Source organism: Enoplosus armatus, chromosome 10 (genome assembly GCF_043641665.1).
Source record: "Enoplosus armatus isolate fEnoArm2 chromosome 10, fEnoArm2.hap1, whole genome shotgun sequence".
NCBI classification, from domain to species: domain Eukaryota; kingdom Metazoa; phylum Chordata; class Actinopteri; order Centrarchiformes; family Enoplosidae; genus Enoplosus; species Enoplosus armatus.
The window spans coordinates 22,244,783-22,261,906 of NC_092189.1; the positions used below are offsets into that span (position 1 = coordinate 22,244,783).

General features: G+C 39.9%; 1 protein-coding gene across 1 annotated transcript; it reads right to left on the reverse strand.

Moving 5' to 3' along the window:
• Positions 1 to 31: 31 nt before the first annotated feature.
• Positions 32 to 11,858, reverse strand: slc49a3 (solute carrier family 49 member 3). Its single transcript, XM_070913324.1, has 10 exons — positions 11,482 to 11,858; positions 8,526 to 8,684; positions 7,572 to 7,788; positions 6,344 to 6,420; positions 5,235 to 5,372; positions 4,162 to 4,278; positions 3,720 to 3,872; positions 2,344 to 2,501; positions 2,055 to 2,158; positions 32 to 1,287 (listed from the first exon to the last, which is right to left on the reverse strand). Exons 1-10 carry the CDS (start codon positions 11,641 to 11,643, stop codon positions 1,121 to 1,123), a joined length of 1,452 nt encoding a protein of 483 aa, XP_070769425.1. The 5' UTR covers positions 11,644 to 11,858; the 3' UTR covers positions 32 to 1,120.
• Between the last annotated feature and the right edge of the window lie 5,266 nt (positions 11,859 to 17,124).

Sequence of the window (17,124 nt, forward strand, 5' to 3'; positions counted from 1 at the left end):
AAACTTAAAGATCAACTGATTTGGTGGCTTTAATAAGTAGAAACATTCAGTACGCTGTTAAGCAACGTGTACAAATCGTTTATCATATACAGAATCTTAAATCACATCAGACACACCACAGTTTATTTTGAAAGTGTACAGAATCAGTATTGGAATTTTCCCTTTATTGCACAAAACCCACAACCGTCCTTTGAACCTGTTTTACAAAGTATGCAGTCCTCAAGATAGAAGCATTTTTTTTGTACAAATTTAAGGCATCAAGTAGTGAAACGCTGTCATCAGGGGTATTTCTTTCACTAACAGACTGGTCAGTTAATACAGAACATGATTAGTGGTACAATATTATATTACTGACAGTTGTTAACAGGAAACTGAGGTCCGTACATTTAGTTTCAGAGACCTGCAGAAAACCTGATATGTAAAGTGAATACATTCTATTAAGAGTGTCAGTAAACAGCATCTTTTACAGTGGTTTTAGTACAACAGGATGAGATACAGATGTGCCTATGATGATGTAACAATACAGTTAGTCCAAGCAAGTAGATTCTGTGTATTGAAGGAATGTGGATAAACAAAGTCCTCTGCCATGAAGTGTCCGAATGAAGACAGCTTCAATAAAAGGTTTCCAGGATCTACATGTGAAAACAGAAAGCAGGTGCAGAGCAGGTTCTATAGCGCGCTGCATCGTGATTTTGGTTCGTCTTAATTTTCTCTCATTACTTCAATCAAAAGGCAACAATCATTTCAATACACGTGATCAGTATAGGAAGTTTTTACTTCCTTTCAGAGAACCATTCTCCCAGCTAACTGGATTTCTAGAGCAGAGTGGAGCCACTCTGGGCTAGAGAACAACATTTGATACAAATATCCTCCCTACAAACGTCTGTAAAAGTATACAATCTCTCAATGCATTACAAGAATACGTTTTACTTTGAGTAATGGAATGACGCTACCTGTTAGTAGCGACAGAATTAATGTGCAATCCGTTATTGTAACTCAACATACAAAAAAAGGCCCAATGTTGTACAAAAGAATCAATGAGAATATCTGGATATTAAAAAACAAACTGTAGGTGTGATCACACCCATAAGTGTCACTCGTCTTGAGCCTCTCAGCGCGGTCACGTCTCCACACTCGGAGCGTGCTCAGTGGGCGTCGAGCCGTTGCTTTGTTTGGTCCCGTAAGTCGCTTGTTCCTCGGCCTCCAGTCGTCTGTATCGTGTGTGGAAGAAGATCACGAAGCAGCATGTGAACAAACTGCACAGTCCTGCCATCACCAGCATGGGCACTGAGGGCGAGAAATGTCCAGATTAAGGTTCAACTTTAGTTCTCAGATACTTAATGTCCAGGAGGATGTGTGGTAACCTACAGTCTGATAATAACTTGACAGGAAAGTACAGGAACTCCATTAGTGGGAATGTAATGCAAGCCGTCAATATAACACTGACTGTATGTGTGTGTGCTTGTATGAAAGGGCCACATGGTGTCACAGTAAAAGAAAGCATATGGTATATGTCCTCGAATAAATCTGACAATTATACAAACATTTCATAATGTTTATGGTTGTTGTTGTTATTAATGAAATGCTGTAAATGTTGCTACTTCACTTCATCTTAGTTGTAGTTTTTCACAAAAAAAGCTCAACTGAAGTGCTTGTTTTTTTATACCTTTGCACTGAATGGATAAAAAAAACCTAAGTGGCAACTTGACAGCTACAATAACCAAAAGTTCTTTTTTCATATCTGAACAACTACTCAACAACCAAAACACTCCAAGGTAAATGTACACAAGTAGAAACTGAAGTTAAAATCAGCTCCCTGCATTTAGTGGGACTAATATGCAAAGATTCCTTGTGCACCTTAAAATATTTTGTACTTTAATACCCAGAAAACTGCTCACATACACAGTGCTCATGTTCACTAACTCAGCAGGGCCGTGACACTTTAAATGAAAACAAACCAAGACGACGAGAGCGAACGCAGCTCTCACTCAGTGAGTCAGGTCTGAGGTCGCCTTCGTTAGATGCTCATGGTGGTCTAACATCATGTGACCTACCCCTCCAGCTCAGGACTGCATTCCCACAGGTCGACAGAGGAGAGTCCGCCAGCGGTTTGGTTAAAGCCTGGAGGAGGATAATGTAGAGAACAGACTGGACCTGTCTGGAAAAGATCACAAAAAAACGTCATGAATTTCACATAGTACAGTACATAGATGAAGCCCAGGAACTGATCAGTGTCAAAAGCTGAAAATGTTGACTTTCACTCGTTCAGTCTGTTTGGTAACACCGTGCCATACTGTATACTGAGAGTACTGTATGCTGTATGTTGTGCTAAGACAGTCGTACCCTGATACGAAGATGAGTCCGGCTGATGTGGCCTCTCCGACGGGATACGAACACTCCACAGAGAGCTCCATGGCCACCGGGTAAATGGAGAAACCGAAAAAGCCAAAAAAAGAGCAGACGGCGGCCACGGCGGCTTTCTGCTCCCTCATCAGAGACACCTGAGAGGACGAGAACAGACAGAAGAAAAATCTGAACATGAACAGGGCAGGAAAAACATCTTCGGAACGAAAGGATGAGCTTCAAATGTTGCATTCATTTTTACCAAAAAGCTTTGTTAACAAGTGGTTCCTGTGTGTACCTTTCCTAATAGAATAATAACATTTTCATTTATTAAAGAAATTTTGTTGTTGTTTGTTTGAAATACAGAAGAATCAGAAGGAGAGCTGGTGAGTCTGAAAAAGAAATAGTGCCTCCATCAACAGAAAGATCCAAACGAAAACCACACTGAAAGATCTCTGGAAGCTCAGAAACACCACAGCAAAGAGCAGCAGCAATAACTACAGAAGACAGGGATCTTGTGGATTACCACTATGATGGAAGATGTTTGTGTTTGTGATATTCCTGGTTTTGGTTCTTCGTTGTTCAGTGGATAAAGATTTTTCAGGGTTTTTGGTTCCGTTTCCTCGGATGGAAATGTGAGCAATAAACTAAATAAATTCTACCTTCAACATTGAACCTTGATAACGTGGTTATCATATTAAGCATATTTATATATGTAGATTATTTTCCTTTAAATTAATAAGTGTCTTTACTTAAATCCAGAATTATAATGGAAGGGAAAAACAAAGAAAGATTTCTATATGTTGCTGGTGTCCTCTGGGTAACCCCTTATGGTGATTTTATTTACACTGTACTTCTTTGTTGAACTGCTGCATTTGCATTGCAGTAAAATATAGTTAACTGTCAAAACACATTGATGAGACAATGTTTGCACATCAAACACTGCGAGTGTTCCTGTTCCCTTTGTTTGTTTACCCGTCAAACTTTTGTCACACACTGCAGATGTGCACTTGAAACACCTTCACATAAATATACTGGAAACTTCTGCCGGGGAAAAGAAGTCTGCAACGACTCCAAGCAGCATCCACAAGCTGAAAGACAGCTTTCAAGGGTTTGCAGTAGATTCTATTCTGAATGTTTATTTCTGTACATTTGGAGTTATCAGTTAAATATTTTAAAGGCATGTTCTTAAGTGGGTAAAGTTACTTTAAATGAAGTTACTTTTTAAATAGATAACTAATAAGCTTCGAATAAGCTCCTCCTGTGTTTCTCTATGAGCCTCAGAGTAGTGAAAGTGTGAGAGTGTCCACTCTGCTTTAAATAAATAAATACAAACAGGTGTTGAGCTGTAAACTATTCCTGTCTTGTGTTCTCACCACTGAGAAGGCGATGCATGCGAGAGCACTGAAGCTCATGTTGATCTTCATGGCTTCGATGAACTTCTTTGTCTTGTCGACGTAGAGACCGAGAGCGCCGGCGCCCACGATGCCAAACACAATGAAGAGAGCGCCACAAAGACCGGCGAAGTCCTGCAGCAATGAGATCTTATAGGTTTATTTCTAGGTTTACATCCAGTATGTAAAAAAAATGTTTTCTTTCCTTTTGTTCCATCAGTTACTTAAGATCAGTTTTGTATTGTCAATTCCTTTATTTGTGTACTTTACTAACACACAATGTGTGCAATCACAGAGTGTAAACCCACTGACATTTCTTATCAAATATGCAGCCTGTGTTGCTTTCATTGCTCATTTTACACTAATGGGTCCTAATTATTCCCTGTGGAAATCAATATGGGGCCTTATTCTCCAGTGCACTTACATTGGTGTATCCTTGCACACACAGGATCTGCTCCAGCAGCGTGGAGAAGCAGGTGAAAACAGCGATGCCAGAACCGAAGCACAGCAGCAGGACGAGGTAGGCTTTGTTCTTTAGTAACTACAGTGGAAACAGACAAAAGCAACTGTGGGAGAAACCTCGTGGGAAAGTAAGGTCACTGCAGCAACACCATTCAACAAGGGAAACAAGAGTATTAGATAAAATAGATATGATGAAACAGAATGACAGGATTATGCTACAAATAAATAAAAATAATTACTACATTCACTAAACAGCTGTTCCATCCATACCAATGTAACGGTTAAAATACATGAGAAGCACTTTTCCCTCCTTTATCCACTCAAAGCACTAAAGCTGCTCCTCAGCTGCACTAACAGTGGAGACTGTGGAGCTTCTGGTTGTTCTAAGTGTTGCTTGTTGGTTTTCCCTGGACCAATAAATGTATACTTGAGATTATGACGAGGATTTCCGTGTTTAATCACGGGCAAATCAAATATCTCAAAACGTCATCCTGCGATGTCCCACAGGAGTTTTGATAGAAGACAAAGAAAAACAACAAATATTCACGTCTGAGAAGCTGAAACCACAGCTTGTTTTGTCATTTCTGCTTAAAAAATGACTCATGATTAAATCAATTAACTAATTTTCTGTAGATCGACTAATTGTTCAGCTGTACCAGTATTTACATCTCAGCTGTGTGCAGATGGTGATGACGTTTTTGTGATTGGGTTGGATGATGATGATGATGTTTTATATTTTGCTGTTTTTAATGTAGGTTGTATTTTATTTACATAATCGTAATAAATGTTTTATGTATCTTATGGTCATGTCTGTGTGTGTTCTGTGTTTCACCTGCAAGACTAACTTCCACTGGGAGACAAGGTGAAGTTAAAGTTGAAGGTAATCAGCTAATAGAGGGGGAGAGCCAGGAGTTCTGTCTGATGCAGCTTCAGCTTTGATCCTGAGTTAGTGGCTTAACAGTGGTTTGATTTGATACCTGTATTATGTTGCCGTCTACCTGCATGTTTGTCTTTTCTACCCTCCCGTGTCCTTACCAGTTTGATCCCTACTACGAACGGCTCGGAGCCGGACGACTCAGCACTTGCTGAAGGCGGCGTGGGGGGGGCGCTGCTCCGTATCCCCAGTGTTGCTAGGAAACAGATGAAGCCTGCCGGGACCGCATAGGCAAGCAGCTGGAGGAGGGATGAAACACAGGTAATGTGATGATGGATGGATGTTAACACCTTCAATCAAAGACAGTTTATCATCATTAGCAGGTGAGGTGGCCGGAGCCGCAGACACACACAGCTCAGCAGCTGCAGCTCTCCGTGTCAGCAGCTGCAGTCCCTGGTGCCTGGTGGAAATCCTCTGATTCCAGCCCAACTGATGTTTTTCTTTTTAGTTTTTTTGGACAGTTCATAGTCGGCAGTGACATGAAACATCAGGGGGAGAAGGGGGTTAATATGCCACAAAGCCCCCCAGTAAGATTCATTCCGAGGACATAGTAGTTCTGTGTTATGTGCCAGAAACCACTCAGCATCCTTATTTGAATAATTTGAATAACATGTTGTTATGCATTCTGACACAGAATAAAGCTGCAATAACGGATTCTTTGTGCGGCAGAAAAACACAGTCCTACCAAATATTCTCAACTTCGCAAACAGTTGCCTTTTGGAGTGATGTTTGTGTCCACCTATTGGATGTAAGTCCAATAATAAGTCTCCTTTTAGCTCTGGTTTGGTCTCCAGCAACTCCTGAGAAGAAAATCTGACACTTTAGCTGCTAGATGATCCACTTTCTTCACCAGCTAGTTTTTATCCTCGTCTGTCTACTGTTTGGGGCTGGACAAGTAGTTTACGGTGGATTTATTAGTGCTTGTTTGCTAAAAACAGCTGCAAGCTCCTTACTGAGAGTGAACCATACAGTAAATGTCCTATAAAACCAAAGTCCTACAGAGTCCTACACAGGGCAGGGAAATCTTTAATCCATTTTCCACAGGTGCACATCAATTCCAAAATTCACCAGCCAGCCTCTTGAGGTTCATCCTAATTTACAACTGCCCCCTTTAATGTTGGTCAGCCAGCTACTGATCAGCATCCTAAATCTGAAACCTGACCAGACTCTGCATCGGTGGATTTGACGACTTTTTCTTAGTTCAACTCACCAGGGCCGGGATCTGTGCAGATTTTTCAGCCATCAAGGGCGAGATGATGTTAGCGAGGAGGACACCCAGGGGATTGGCTGAGGAGGGAAAAGAGAAATGTGTAATTGAGGGTTAATCTGGTTTCTGTCACATGTTAAGAATCAATGTACTCTGACTACACTTCCTGTTCCCTGCTTCAGTCGTCCCAGTTCTTATTTTTAAGTATTGGTGACGACATGGAATATATGATAAGAAGAAACACCTCATATTACTCTTTAAGTATAAAAAGTACGATTAAAACAAATAGTTTTACACTGTTGTTTATTACTGGACACATGAGCCTTCATTTTGCTGTACTTCCCTGCACTTTACAGCACGTGCTGAAACTGACCCGGTTCCTAATTATCTTCATTACACAGAGCACAACTGTGCCGACATGACATTAAGGCACCAGCACTGACACAAAATTAAACATGTAAAAATAAATAAACAATAAAAATCATGTAACAGGGTTTTTTTTCAATTAAAGTTGAAATATTTTTAGAAAAGTTACATTTATTCTGTTTAAGACAATATGATGCATGAGAACTGGGCTGAAAGGTTTTATAGCAATAAAATATTTCAAGCACATTCTTGTTTTTTGACAAAAGCTGTAAGTCTACATGTTGTTGGGTGTATTTTTACTAAAGTTTAATTTCAATCAATTTTTACCAAAATTCACAAGCTGCTAATTCCTCAAGCCAATTGTGTTGTTTTATAAAAGGAAAGGACCTCTGATGATGGACATGCCACAAAAAGTAAAAGACATTTTTATTCCACCATCTTCAGTTGCCACTTTACACTCCACAAATCTTCAACTAGATATTAAAATAGCTTTAGGATCTTCAAAGGGCGGTTTATTACCTACTAATGTGGCCGACAGATTAGACAAATGTATCTATGGTCAAACACTTGCTGGTATTTGGATCACACATCTTGTTCAGGGATGCTTCAACAGCTAAATGTGGTGAAAGTATTGCTCATTAAAGGTGCAACAATAGGTTTTTTGGTCACTTGGGGACAAAAAATAAATTATGAATATATAAAGTTGTTTTACCTGATATGTTGCTCTCTTCTCTAAATCAAATGTCATTAATACCCAGAAGAAAGCCCTTAAGACTGCATGCTTGCATTGGTAACTCCTGTATTGGAGTTGTGAAAGCTGTGTAGATAATTCACACCCTGTTATAATAAACAGTTAATCACTCACACATAGAGGCGATCATGTTAGCGGTGGCACGCTGGTGTTCAGGGAACCAGAGAGCTGCCAGCTTGGTGGGGGTGAAAATGATGAGGGGCTGAGCCAGGGCACCAAAGGTCTGACCCAACATGACTACAGGGTACTGGATTGTAATAGCCTGGCCTGGCAGGGTCCCGCAGAAGCGCAGCAGGGCTCCGAACATGTTCAGCCAGGATCCCAGAATCAGCTGTCAACACGGCAGAAGGGTGAAAAGTCAAAATGGTAAAACAGATTGAAGGAGTTATCTAGAAGTGTTAACTTGGATTGTCTGTTCTGTTATTCATCTGTTTACTCTGAACCAAATATGTATAACACATCATTATTTCCTGTTCAGATATTTTCCAGGAAAGAGCTACTAGACTTCAAGTGTTTACAACAAATGGAGAAAACTGTGTTATATCAATCTGCAAACGAGAAACATTTATTTCTATGAAAATGTCAAACACCAAACAGATACAAACTACAAAATGTACAACATCCACCTCATTTCTTTTTTATGCAGTTATTGTACTAATATTTTGTTGCTATCTTTATCTTGCAAAACAATCATATCAAGTTTAATGCCATATTTTATTTATTCACATGTTCTTGTACCATATGTGCTAGCACCTAGTTGTAGTAAGTAAAGAAATTTGAGTAAAAACTCAATTTCAGTGAACTCTATTCACACTATTTCCTTCTTAAATCATAGAAGTCTTTCAGTCCTTCAGTTTTTCGGTCCCTCCCTTGCCACTTAGTTACAGCTTTGTGTTGTTGTCATGAAAAACAAACCCCAGACCCCGCTGTTTGAACTGGCTCATACTGAAAGATCTCCCAGTAAAAGGAAGCGTAGGGTACTAAACGTAGGTCCATAATACTGTATCAAGCAAAACGGCTGCATAAGAGCGGCTGGTGACGCTTTTGTTTTCAGAGTGACGTTTGTACCGTGATCCGTAGCCCGAGGGTGTCCAACATCCATGTGGTCCCAAAGCTGAGGGGTATGGCCACCACCATGTAGACCAGTGACAACCAGTTGATTTCCTCCAGAGTGACATTCAGATACTGGGCAGACTGGTCCGCTACCGGTGCAAAAGTCAGCCATATCTGGGAAGACACATGAAGAGATTTATTCAAAACGGAGGTCTGTATTTATTGAAAATGATTGACACCTGCTCTTACAATATGACTGCTGGTGCTAATTTGTGACAATAAAACTTACCCAAAGGATGTCAAAATGCTTAACAGTGAATTATTTGTTAAATTCAAACATGTTCACACTATAATGAACAACAATATGCTCTTTCTCACTACAGAGCCTATAAAAAGTCTGCAAGTAAACGTGATAAACGCATTCTCACTAATCTGATTTGTTTTGTGCACAGAAACGTAGTGAACCAACATCCAGGTTACACCAACACTACAACTACAAATCTTATAACAGGGTCAAGAACACTGAAATATGACTGCTGCTTATAGATTAACCCGCTATTTAAAAAGGGAAAAGGCATTCTCATACACAGAATTTGACCTGTGAATTAAACACTAGACCACAAAGGCAGCACCGGTACAGTTCTCTGTTTTGTTACAGTACACTGGTCGGCTTATTTGAACACAATGTCGGTCCTGCCGCCTGCAGGGTGAAATGCTTGTGAGGCAGGAATTTTACATTTTCACACATTCCTCCTTTTCTTATTTTAAAGAACTGTTCTATTTGCAGAGGACAGGTTTAACTGTGAAGAAGACCAGGTCGTCTGACTGTCCAGTGATGCTTCAGACACCTCTGGTCTGCATTTTGGCTTGCAACTTCACAATATTTTCATTACAATACCACCATGTTGCTAGTTTCCACTCCAGTGGAGTTTCGTATTGTATTGAAACTTCATGCTTCATGCAGATGCACCTATAAACAATAATCCTACCCCTAACCCACACTGAAGAATATAAAACACGTTTTTTATTTAACAAAATAAAAATAAACACATTTGCAAACAATTAATTTTGTCTTAATACAAAACAACTACAATAACTTTGCTAAAATCAAATAGTCTAAAATGTGCAAAGTTATTATTAAAATTAGTGAGTAGCCTATCTGATGAAAAAATAAGCAATGAAGACCAATAATGTGGCAGAGCAGTCAATGCCAGCTTTTGGTACTTGACAGTTTTAATAATCTGTGCTTAAGACACACAATGTGGTTGGTACCCAAAAAGTATTGATGTTGGATACCCAACCCTGATGGGAAGTAGCTTTGTGTTTTATTCTTATTTCTTTCAAATGAAAGATCTGTTGTTTCATGGTCTACATGCAGTTTCAGAAGTCTTTCCATATGACTAAGACACTTTCTGTGGTTGAACACTAATATACAATGTTAGTATAGTTCTAAATCAATTTACAAGAAAACAATCAACCACCTCAGGTTTTTGTAAATCACACCCTGAATCCTCAGTAGGGCTGCTAATGTCAGACAGATTGATGTCTAACCGGCTCATCAGCTGCTATTTGCCACATCATGAATGACTCTCCGCCAGCTGAGCATCCTTTGTGAGTGGGAACACCAGCCCCATGGAAACAATAGCTCCCATAGAGAGGACAAGTCCCATGGGAGCTGGAAATAGGTGAGGGAGGCCTCAGTTTGCATGACTGAAACAGGCACACTCGCCTCCAGGCACACTCGGCTTTACAATGACAACATCCCCTGGGAATTATATCAAGTTCCACCAAACATAAAGGGGCACCACATGTCATCTACCTGCACTGCTCACAACCACATCACATTATGTGTAAAATGTGGCAACACAGGTTTGTGCATAAAGAGATAAAGAGTTGTTAAAGTGGAGATATTGTAAACAGGTGCCATGGAGTTGAATTCATAATTTTGTTTTGTGATATTAATAAGACAGTGTGCACGACTAGAACAGCATTTTCATCTCTAATGGGAGTTTATCTTGGGATGCAGGGGTCCAACGCAGCAAAATGACCACAAATGAGTGAATGTGGAGTAGCAATAGACCATCATTATTACATGTAAACAGTCTGTAACTGCTGAATGCTTTGTATTTGTTCATTTTGCTGGCAAACATTCATTCAAATGCTATCAATTCAAATGATATTTTAATCAATACAGAAGTGCTGTGAGTTAACCTCACCATAGTATGGAAGTCAGTTTTTGCCAGAAAAAGCTAAAGAGAGGTTTATCTCTCCAGGGGAGGTGGTGTGATTTTAACCCTAACCTGTTAATAATTACAGCCTCAGTTACTGCTGCTATTCTCTTTTGAGTCCTGTTTTTCTTATTGTTATATATTTGTTTACATTTTGGCAAATTGGCACCATTAAAAGTATGCCGAATTAGCTATTAGCAGTTCCTGTTTGCAGTGTACCCATGTATGTACAGACAACTACTTTCATACTGAAGAAAACTAAAAAATGTGATGATTCTCAGGCAAGTTTGGAGGCGTCTTTTTCCTACAATGTGTAAGTGAATGTCTGTACGTTTATTTGCAATGGACATCGGAGGTAATGACATCCTCTGAAAGTGTAAGTCACACTGAATAACACCAATGTATGTTTCATGTCTGTGTGTTTTGGCTTTCCCTGTCGGAATGGGGCTTAGGTGAGATAAAACAAAAGCATCCTGACTTGCTAGTCTTTTTGTCAGGAAGCTGTGAGGACTCTCAGATGTCTTAACACTATGACACACCAAACACTCATTTTCATTCCTGATGCCCCACATCTGTTGGGTGAGTCATTATTAGTCTAACAATGTGCGGTCTGAATTTGGCATTCCCGTTCCCTGTCTGAAAACCAAATTGCTCGGAGTATTGCTATGACAAGAAATATATCTGGGGAACAGAAGCTGCATTTAACTTCAACTTTGATGCGAGCTGTCAGGTAACACACTCACCGTTGCGTTGGAGCAGTTTAACAGACACACCACCAGCAGAATGAACCACCTCCTCTTGTAAACTTTAAAAGCCAGCAGTTTCTTCAGTTCTGTGTTTGGTCCTCTCGGAACATCAGAGGAAACCGTCTGAACCTCGGGAGAGGCTTCGCCACCATCCTCCATTAGTATTTACGAGGTTGACAAGTTTACCGGTAAAGCTATTTAAGCTAGTAACGTTAGCTAGCTCAGCTAACACTGTACAGATATTCGAGGCATTGTAAAGTTGATGCTCGCGGTAACTGTGTCGGTAAAAAAAAACGAACAAAAAAGGGTGTATGTCCTTTTATAAATCCACTGTGTTGTCTTCTAATGGGTTGTAAGTAATTTTAACGCATAAATGGACGCCGGGAAAGCAGTTTGCAGCTGGAAGAAGTCGACAAACACCCCTTCACGAGACAGGAGGAGTGTCGTTGTACTGTACCGAAGATCTTCTATAAAGATGATGACCCACTCAGTTGCTAAAACAACGATCCCTGGACATACCTGCTTAAATTGTCTACAAATTTACCACTATAACAGTGGAGCTCTGCAATATTGACTATTTTGACATTATATCTTAGACAACTATAAAATGTCAAGGATGATAAATGTGGTCCTTGGTGTAGAGAGAGTGACTAGTTGATGTCATATTGCCAATAAACTAGTACAATAAATACTTTATCACTCCAAGTGCAAAAGAAACTTTTAGAAAAACAACATTTCAGTGTTTTAACAATGTCACTGCCATCAGTGATGCAACCAGAAACAGGTTTCCACAGTTCTGCAGCAGAAGTTTAACTTACAGTCACCCACGACCATACAGACTTGATGGTTGTGACTCTGATGACTGTTTTGAGATACAAGCTGAGGGCTTTGTGGGGGAAAAGACATTCAACAGAGAGAACAAATTCATTAAAAAAGAAGACCAAGAAGCAACACGAGCAACCAACCAAATTCCCCTCCCAGTCCTGTAAGACGTATACACACTACATTATATGAACATCTTTGATAACCACATCTTTACCATCTTGTCAACATGGTCCCACTGAATGTTTAATCCAGACTGGCCATGCTTGTCAAACAAAGACAGGTAATATATATATAGATATATATATATCTATATATATATTATATTATATCTAGTCTGCCTAAAACTGGCAAAATATTTGTGTTTGCTTGTGGTCCCATTTGCTTATTGACATGGGTCCCCAGCTTTTGAATTATGTACTGGAGGACAATTACTGTCCATGTATGTTTTGATGTGGTCTTCTCCTTCTTTTTAATTGTATTTGTTGGCTATGCTTTTGCACTTCATTAGGAGTTTAAAACACATTTGTGCTTGTTTGTGACACTGTTGAGTTTGCATGAGAAAACATCCTTGAATTATTAAATTATTTAAAAACTTATAATAAATCATTGAAATGAGTGCTGTACTCCTGCTGGTGATTTTTCCTTCTTATACCTGGCAAAAGTAACAGAGTGAGAGATCTTCACTTCTTCAACCTCTCTGACCGCCCTGAGCAGAACAACACAACACTCTTCTTCTTCCTCTCTTGAACCCTTTGTGACGCTCTCTTAGTCACGTGTGTGTATAGTTTTGTTTCTCAAGAAAGCTCATTTGAAAAGGAAGTGATACTAAGGTAACTATTTTTGTGACAGTAAAAAAAAAAATGTCCCCTGTGACTGTTATGCTGTTACATATTATATCATTAGATTATTATTACTCATGCATTCATGTAAACGCAGGATTTTCCTGCTGTAAGTGGTTGAGGTGGAGCTCATTTTGAACTTTTTTTTGTATCAAACTGCCACTAATGATTATTTTCATTATGGATCAATCTGCTGAATATTTTCTCCATTAATCGATGGATTGTTCGGTTTGTAAAAATTCTGAAATTTGTGAGAAATGCCGTCACAATGACCCAGAGCCCAAAGTGACACCTTCACAATGCTTGTTTTGTCCAACCAACAGTCCAAACCTCAACAGTATTAACAATACATTAAAATAATTAAAATCATTCAAAGGAAAAGCAGCAAATCTTCCCATTTGTGAAGCTGGAACCATGACATTCTGGCATTTTTACATGAAAAATTACCTTTGACGATTATCACAGTAGTTGCCAATTATTACAATTGTTTCAGCTGTACTTGTTTAAACTGTTGAGTAGTTTAATTCATAATAAAGCATTACATATTTAAATATATATTTATAATATATAAGGCATATTCTATAAGCTCTTCATGTTTTGTATGCAAAAAATCTTAATTTGTAAAGTAACCAGTAACTAAAGCTGTCAGATAAATGTAATGCAGTAAAAAGTCAAATATTTCGAGGTAATTTTACACGAAGCTGTGATGAATGATGTGTAGCAGGACCCGTCCCCTTTGGAGGCCCTTTATTGGCTGGTTCAGTGCTTGAAGAAGAGACTTTTATAGTCCTGATTTTGAGTCACTGCAGTCAGAACTTAAAAATACCACTTAACTAAAAGTTACTTCTCGTAACTTCTGTCTTGAAAGTGACTCAGACTTTATTAAATCAACCTTCACCACGGCCCCCGGAAGGTTTTAATCGAGTTACTGTACATCCTGCACAAGAACACGACTGCAGCACGGGGTTGAATCACATCAAACATTTAAAAGCTCTGCGGGTCAGCAGATGTCGGCCTGTGGTTGTGCTAAAAACAGAGAATTTGGCAACTGTGGCTCCTTTTTGTCTCACCATCATTATTTCCAGTTAGGAGCGCTCAGCGTGCAATATTTCATGACAGTAGTTCAACCAGATGTTCGAAGGGGTTTCACCGCAGTTCTGGGCAGAGACCAAAATCCCACCCACACCCTAACCATAACCATAACCACACCAAGTCTTTACCTAACCCCAACCCTCCCTAGTCTTAACCATTTGAACTTTATACCTGAATCTAACCATCTGAAGGATTACACTTCAACATAATCAGCTTTAATTGTCATGCCTACAATAGCATTTCTGGCCATAAACCTGGTGGGATCCATTACTAATTGCCCTGTTGGTATTTACAGCTCCCTCGATTGGTGAGTTTAGAAAAAGGTAAGTTGATAGTTGTGATGTTTAGGTTCATGATTTTAAAACAACTATATTTAAAGGACTCCCCAGAGAAAGTGTTACTTTTGTACCTGATATTCATTTGGATGTTGGCAACTTATGTCAAGGTGCACATTTTCATGCATTGATTTGTTAATTTGCTTTATTATAAGTGACTAAAGCAAATTAAAAAGACTAAAACGTATCAGTGCAATAAGCTTAAAAAATAAGGAGTGAAAAAATCACTGTAATACTGCTGTCAGGATGCATCTGTTACACGTTATAACAGCTTTAAGAAAGAAAAATAACTACAGTAATATGTGAAAAATTAATGCAATCTAACACAGCCTTCTTCAACTTTAAATGTTTGTTGAGTGGTCATTTTTTTTTGTCATTTTGAACACCACTAATGGCGGGACCATCATGGATTGCCATGATTTTGACATTCATGAGGATTCCTAATGACTTTTTCTGTAACATAGATGCATCATTCTGCGTGTTTATTTTTTCATTGCTTACAATTTATAACATAGTAACTGGTACCCTTGCACTTTCATTCATGCACTGCACAATTATTTGTCATTTGATCCTTTCCACAAATAGGTGAGTATTTCTTGTGTTATTTTAATCTTATTTAATTGAAAAAAAAAACCCTCAAACCTCAAACTCACCACAAGATCCTCTGGCATTTAGTAGCTGTTCTGGAGCTTTTGATCTTCCTCAGCAGATTGAGTTTGCTCAGCTGACGAGTGTTTCGATTTTCTGGGCACTTGAAAGACTCCACTTTGGCTTAAAATCTGAAAGATTGAAGGTTCATTCTTGACTGTGGAAACAGAACAATCATCTCTAAATATCATTATATCTTATCTTGGTTCAGAGTGAAACATCTCAACAACTACTAGATGCATTGCTATTAAATGTTAAATAACTTTGCTGATTCCTTGTTTTTTTTTTATTTGTTCACTTCCAGCATCTCGTATGTGTTGCATTATGTTTGTTGCCATACAGATTTTAAATGGACGGTGTGTTTATTTATTTATTTAGAGGGATGGACTAGCAGGTTTATTATCTGTAGCATGATGTGTTGACCTTTGTGTCCCACACACAATGACAACACCAGCCATCGAGTCACACTACTTCCTTATAATTAATAATGAATGACACACAGCGGATCAATTCTAAATATTAGTTGCACTCATTCACCCAACCCCCCTCTTCCCACACCTCCTCCTCCTCCTCCTCCACCTCCGACAGCACTCCGCGCGTGCGCAGCTCTGCTCCAGGAGTGCTGTTTCGGCCTGTTCCGCGGCCGCTCGGTCATTTTCGCCTCTTTGTTTTACTGATAGTGGATTTAACTCGGATTCAACCCAATATCCAGCGGACTGTGCTGCTCCCAAACAGGTTAGTTCGTCTAGCTAGACTTGTTTTCTTTATGTCCCGTCCTCGGTGGCTCTATCGCCGGTTTACGGTCCCGGTTTGTGCCCCCTCCTCCTCATTTTTCGCATGTCTCTTTCCGCTTGGTGCTACGGGGCATGCTATACGTGTTGTTTTATGTGTCTATGTGGTGGTGTATGGCGGCGCCGGGCCCTGCAGTTGCACACCGGGGATGGGGTGTTCTAAGGGGAAACGTGCATCGTTAAGGCGGCTTTAATGCTAGCCGGGATGCACACGGTTAGCCGTACCGGAGAAGAGGCTCTGGCAGCCGCCTCTCCGCCTGTCTCGTCATGTTTAAATGCTGTTGTTTCTCTCAGCCAAACACCAGTTCTTCTTTCCCATTGAGCTGGAATGTTCTTGAAAAAAATCTCATGGTCCACCATTAGGCTAACCTCTTCCTCCTGCCGTCCAAAGTTCAGTGTGTGTGTGTGTGTGTGTGTGTGTGTGTGTGTGTGTGTGTGCGTGCGTGTGGAGGATCTGCATGAGTTTTGGATTAAATCAAGACAGAAAGTTGGTGCATTTTTTTTCTTCAGGGTGGATGTCGCCCCTCGCCAGACTGCTGCTGCAGCAAGCCCTGTGTGACATTGTGGGGGGGAAAGGCATGCAGAGAGCAGCCAACAAGTCTGTGCAGTTTTTTTTTTTTGGGGGGGGGGGGGTACAACTAAAATATCACAATCACACAGGGAGTAAGACGTTTCTGTGTGATGCAAAGAGCAGGTCAGAATCAGGCTTTATATTCAGGGGTTTCCTCAACTTTTTCTCGCAGGGGACTCTGCAACACAGGAAGCATGGTTTGGGTGATTGGCAGGTCAAAAGATGTGGGTGTCTCGGTTAAAACTGGGCTAAATTTGGCTGAGATGTGAACGTTTTTTTTTGGCTGTCTATATATAAGCTTTGTCTCAACCCCATCCTAAAGTCTACACCGTTTTTATCAAGTCATTTGTGTCTGTAATTAAGTCCTAAGTACTAGAAGGCTGTTGTCACATTTATCTGCTGAGGAAGGAGAGTGTCTCTATGCTGGCATTAAATCTGTGAAAGTACGAGCAGGATTTTGTGACATCCCAACTCGTCTGAAAGTCAATATGCAACTTACACAAGTGTGATGTGACACGTGAAGCCTCCACTGCACAAAC

Coding starts and splice junctions, on each gene's coding strand:
- slc49a3 (XM_070913324.1), bottom strand. CDS start 11,643: ATGGAGGATGGTGGCGAAGCCTCTCCCGAGGTTCAGACGGTTTCCTCT. Junction 3,873..4,161: donor GTGTGCAAGGATACACCAAT/GTAAGTGCACTG, acceptor TCATTGCTGCAG/GACTTCGCCGGTCTTTGTGG. Junction 1,288..2,054: donor TGCAGTCCTGAGCTGGAGGG/GTAGGTCACATG, acceptor TCTCGCCCTCAG/TGCCCATGCTGGTGATGGCA.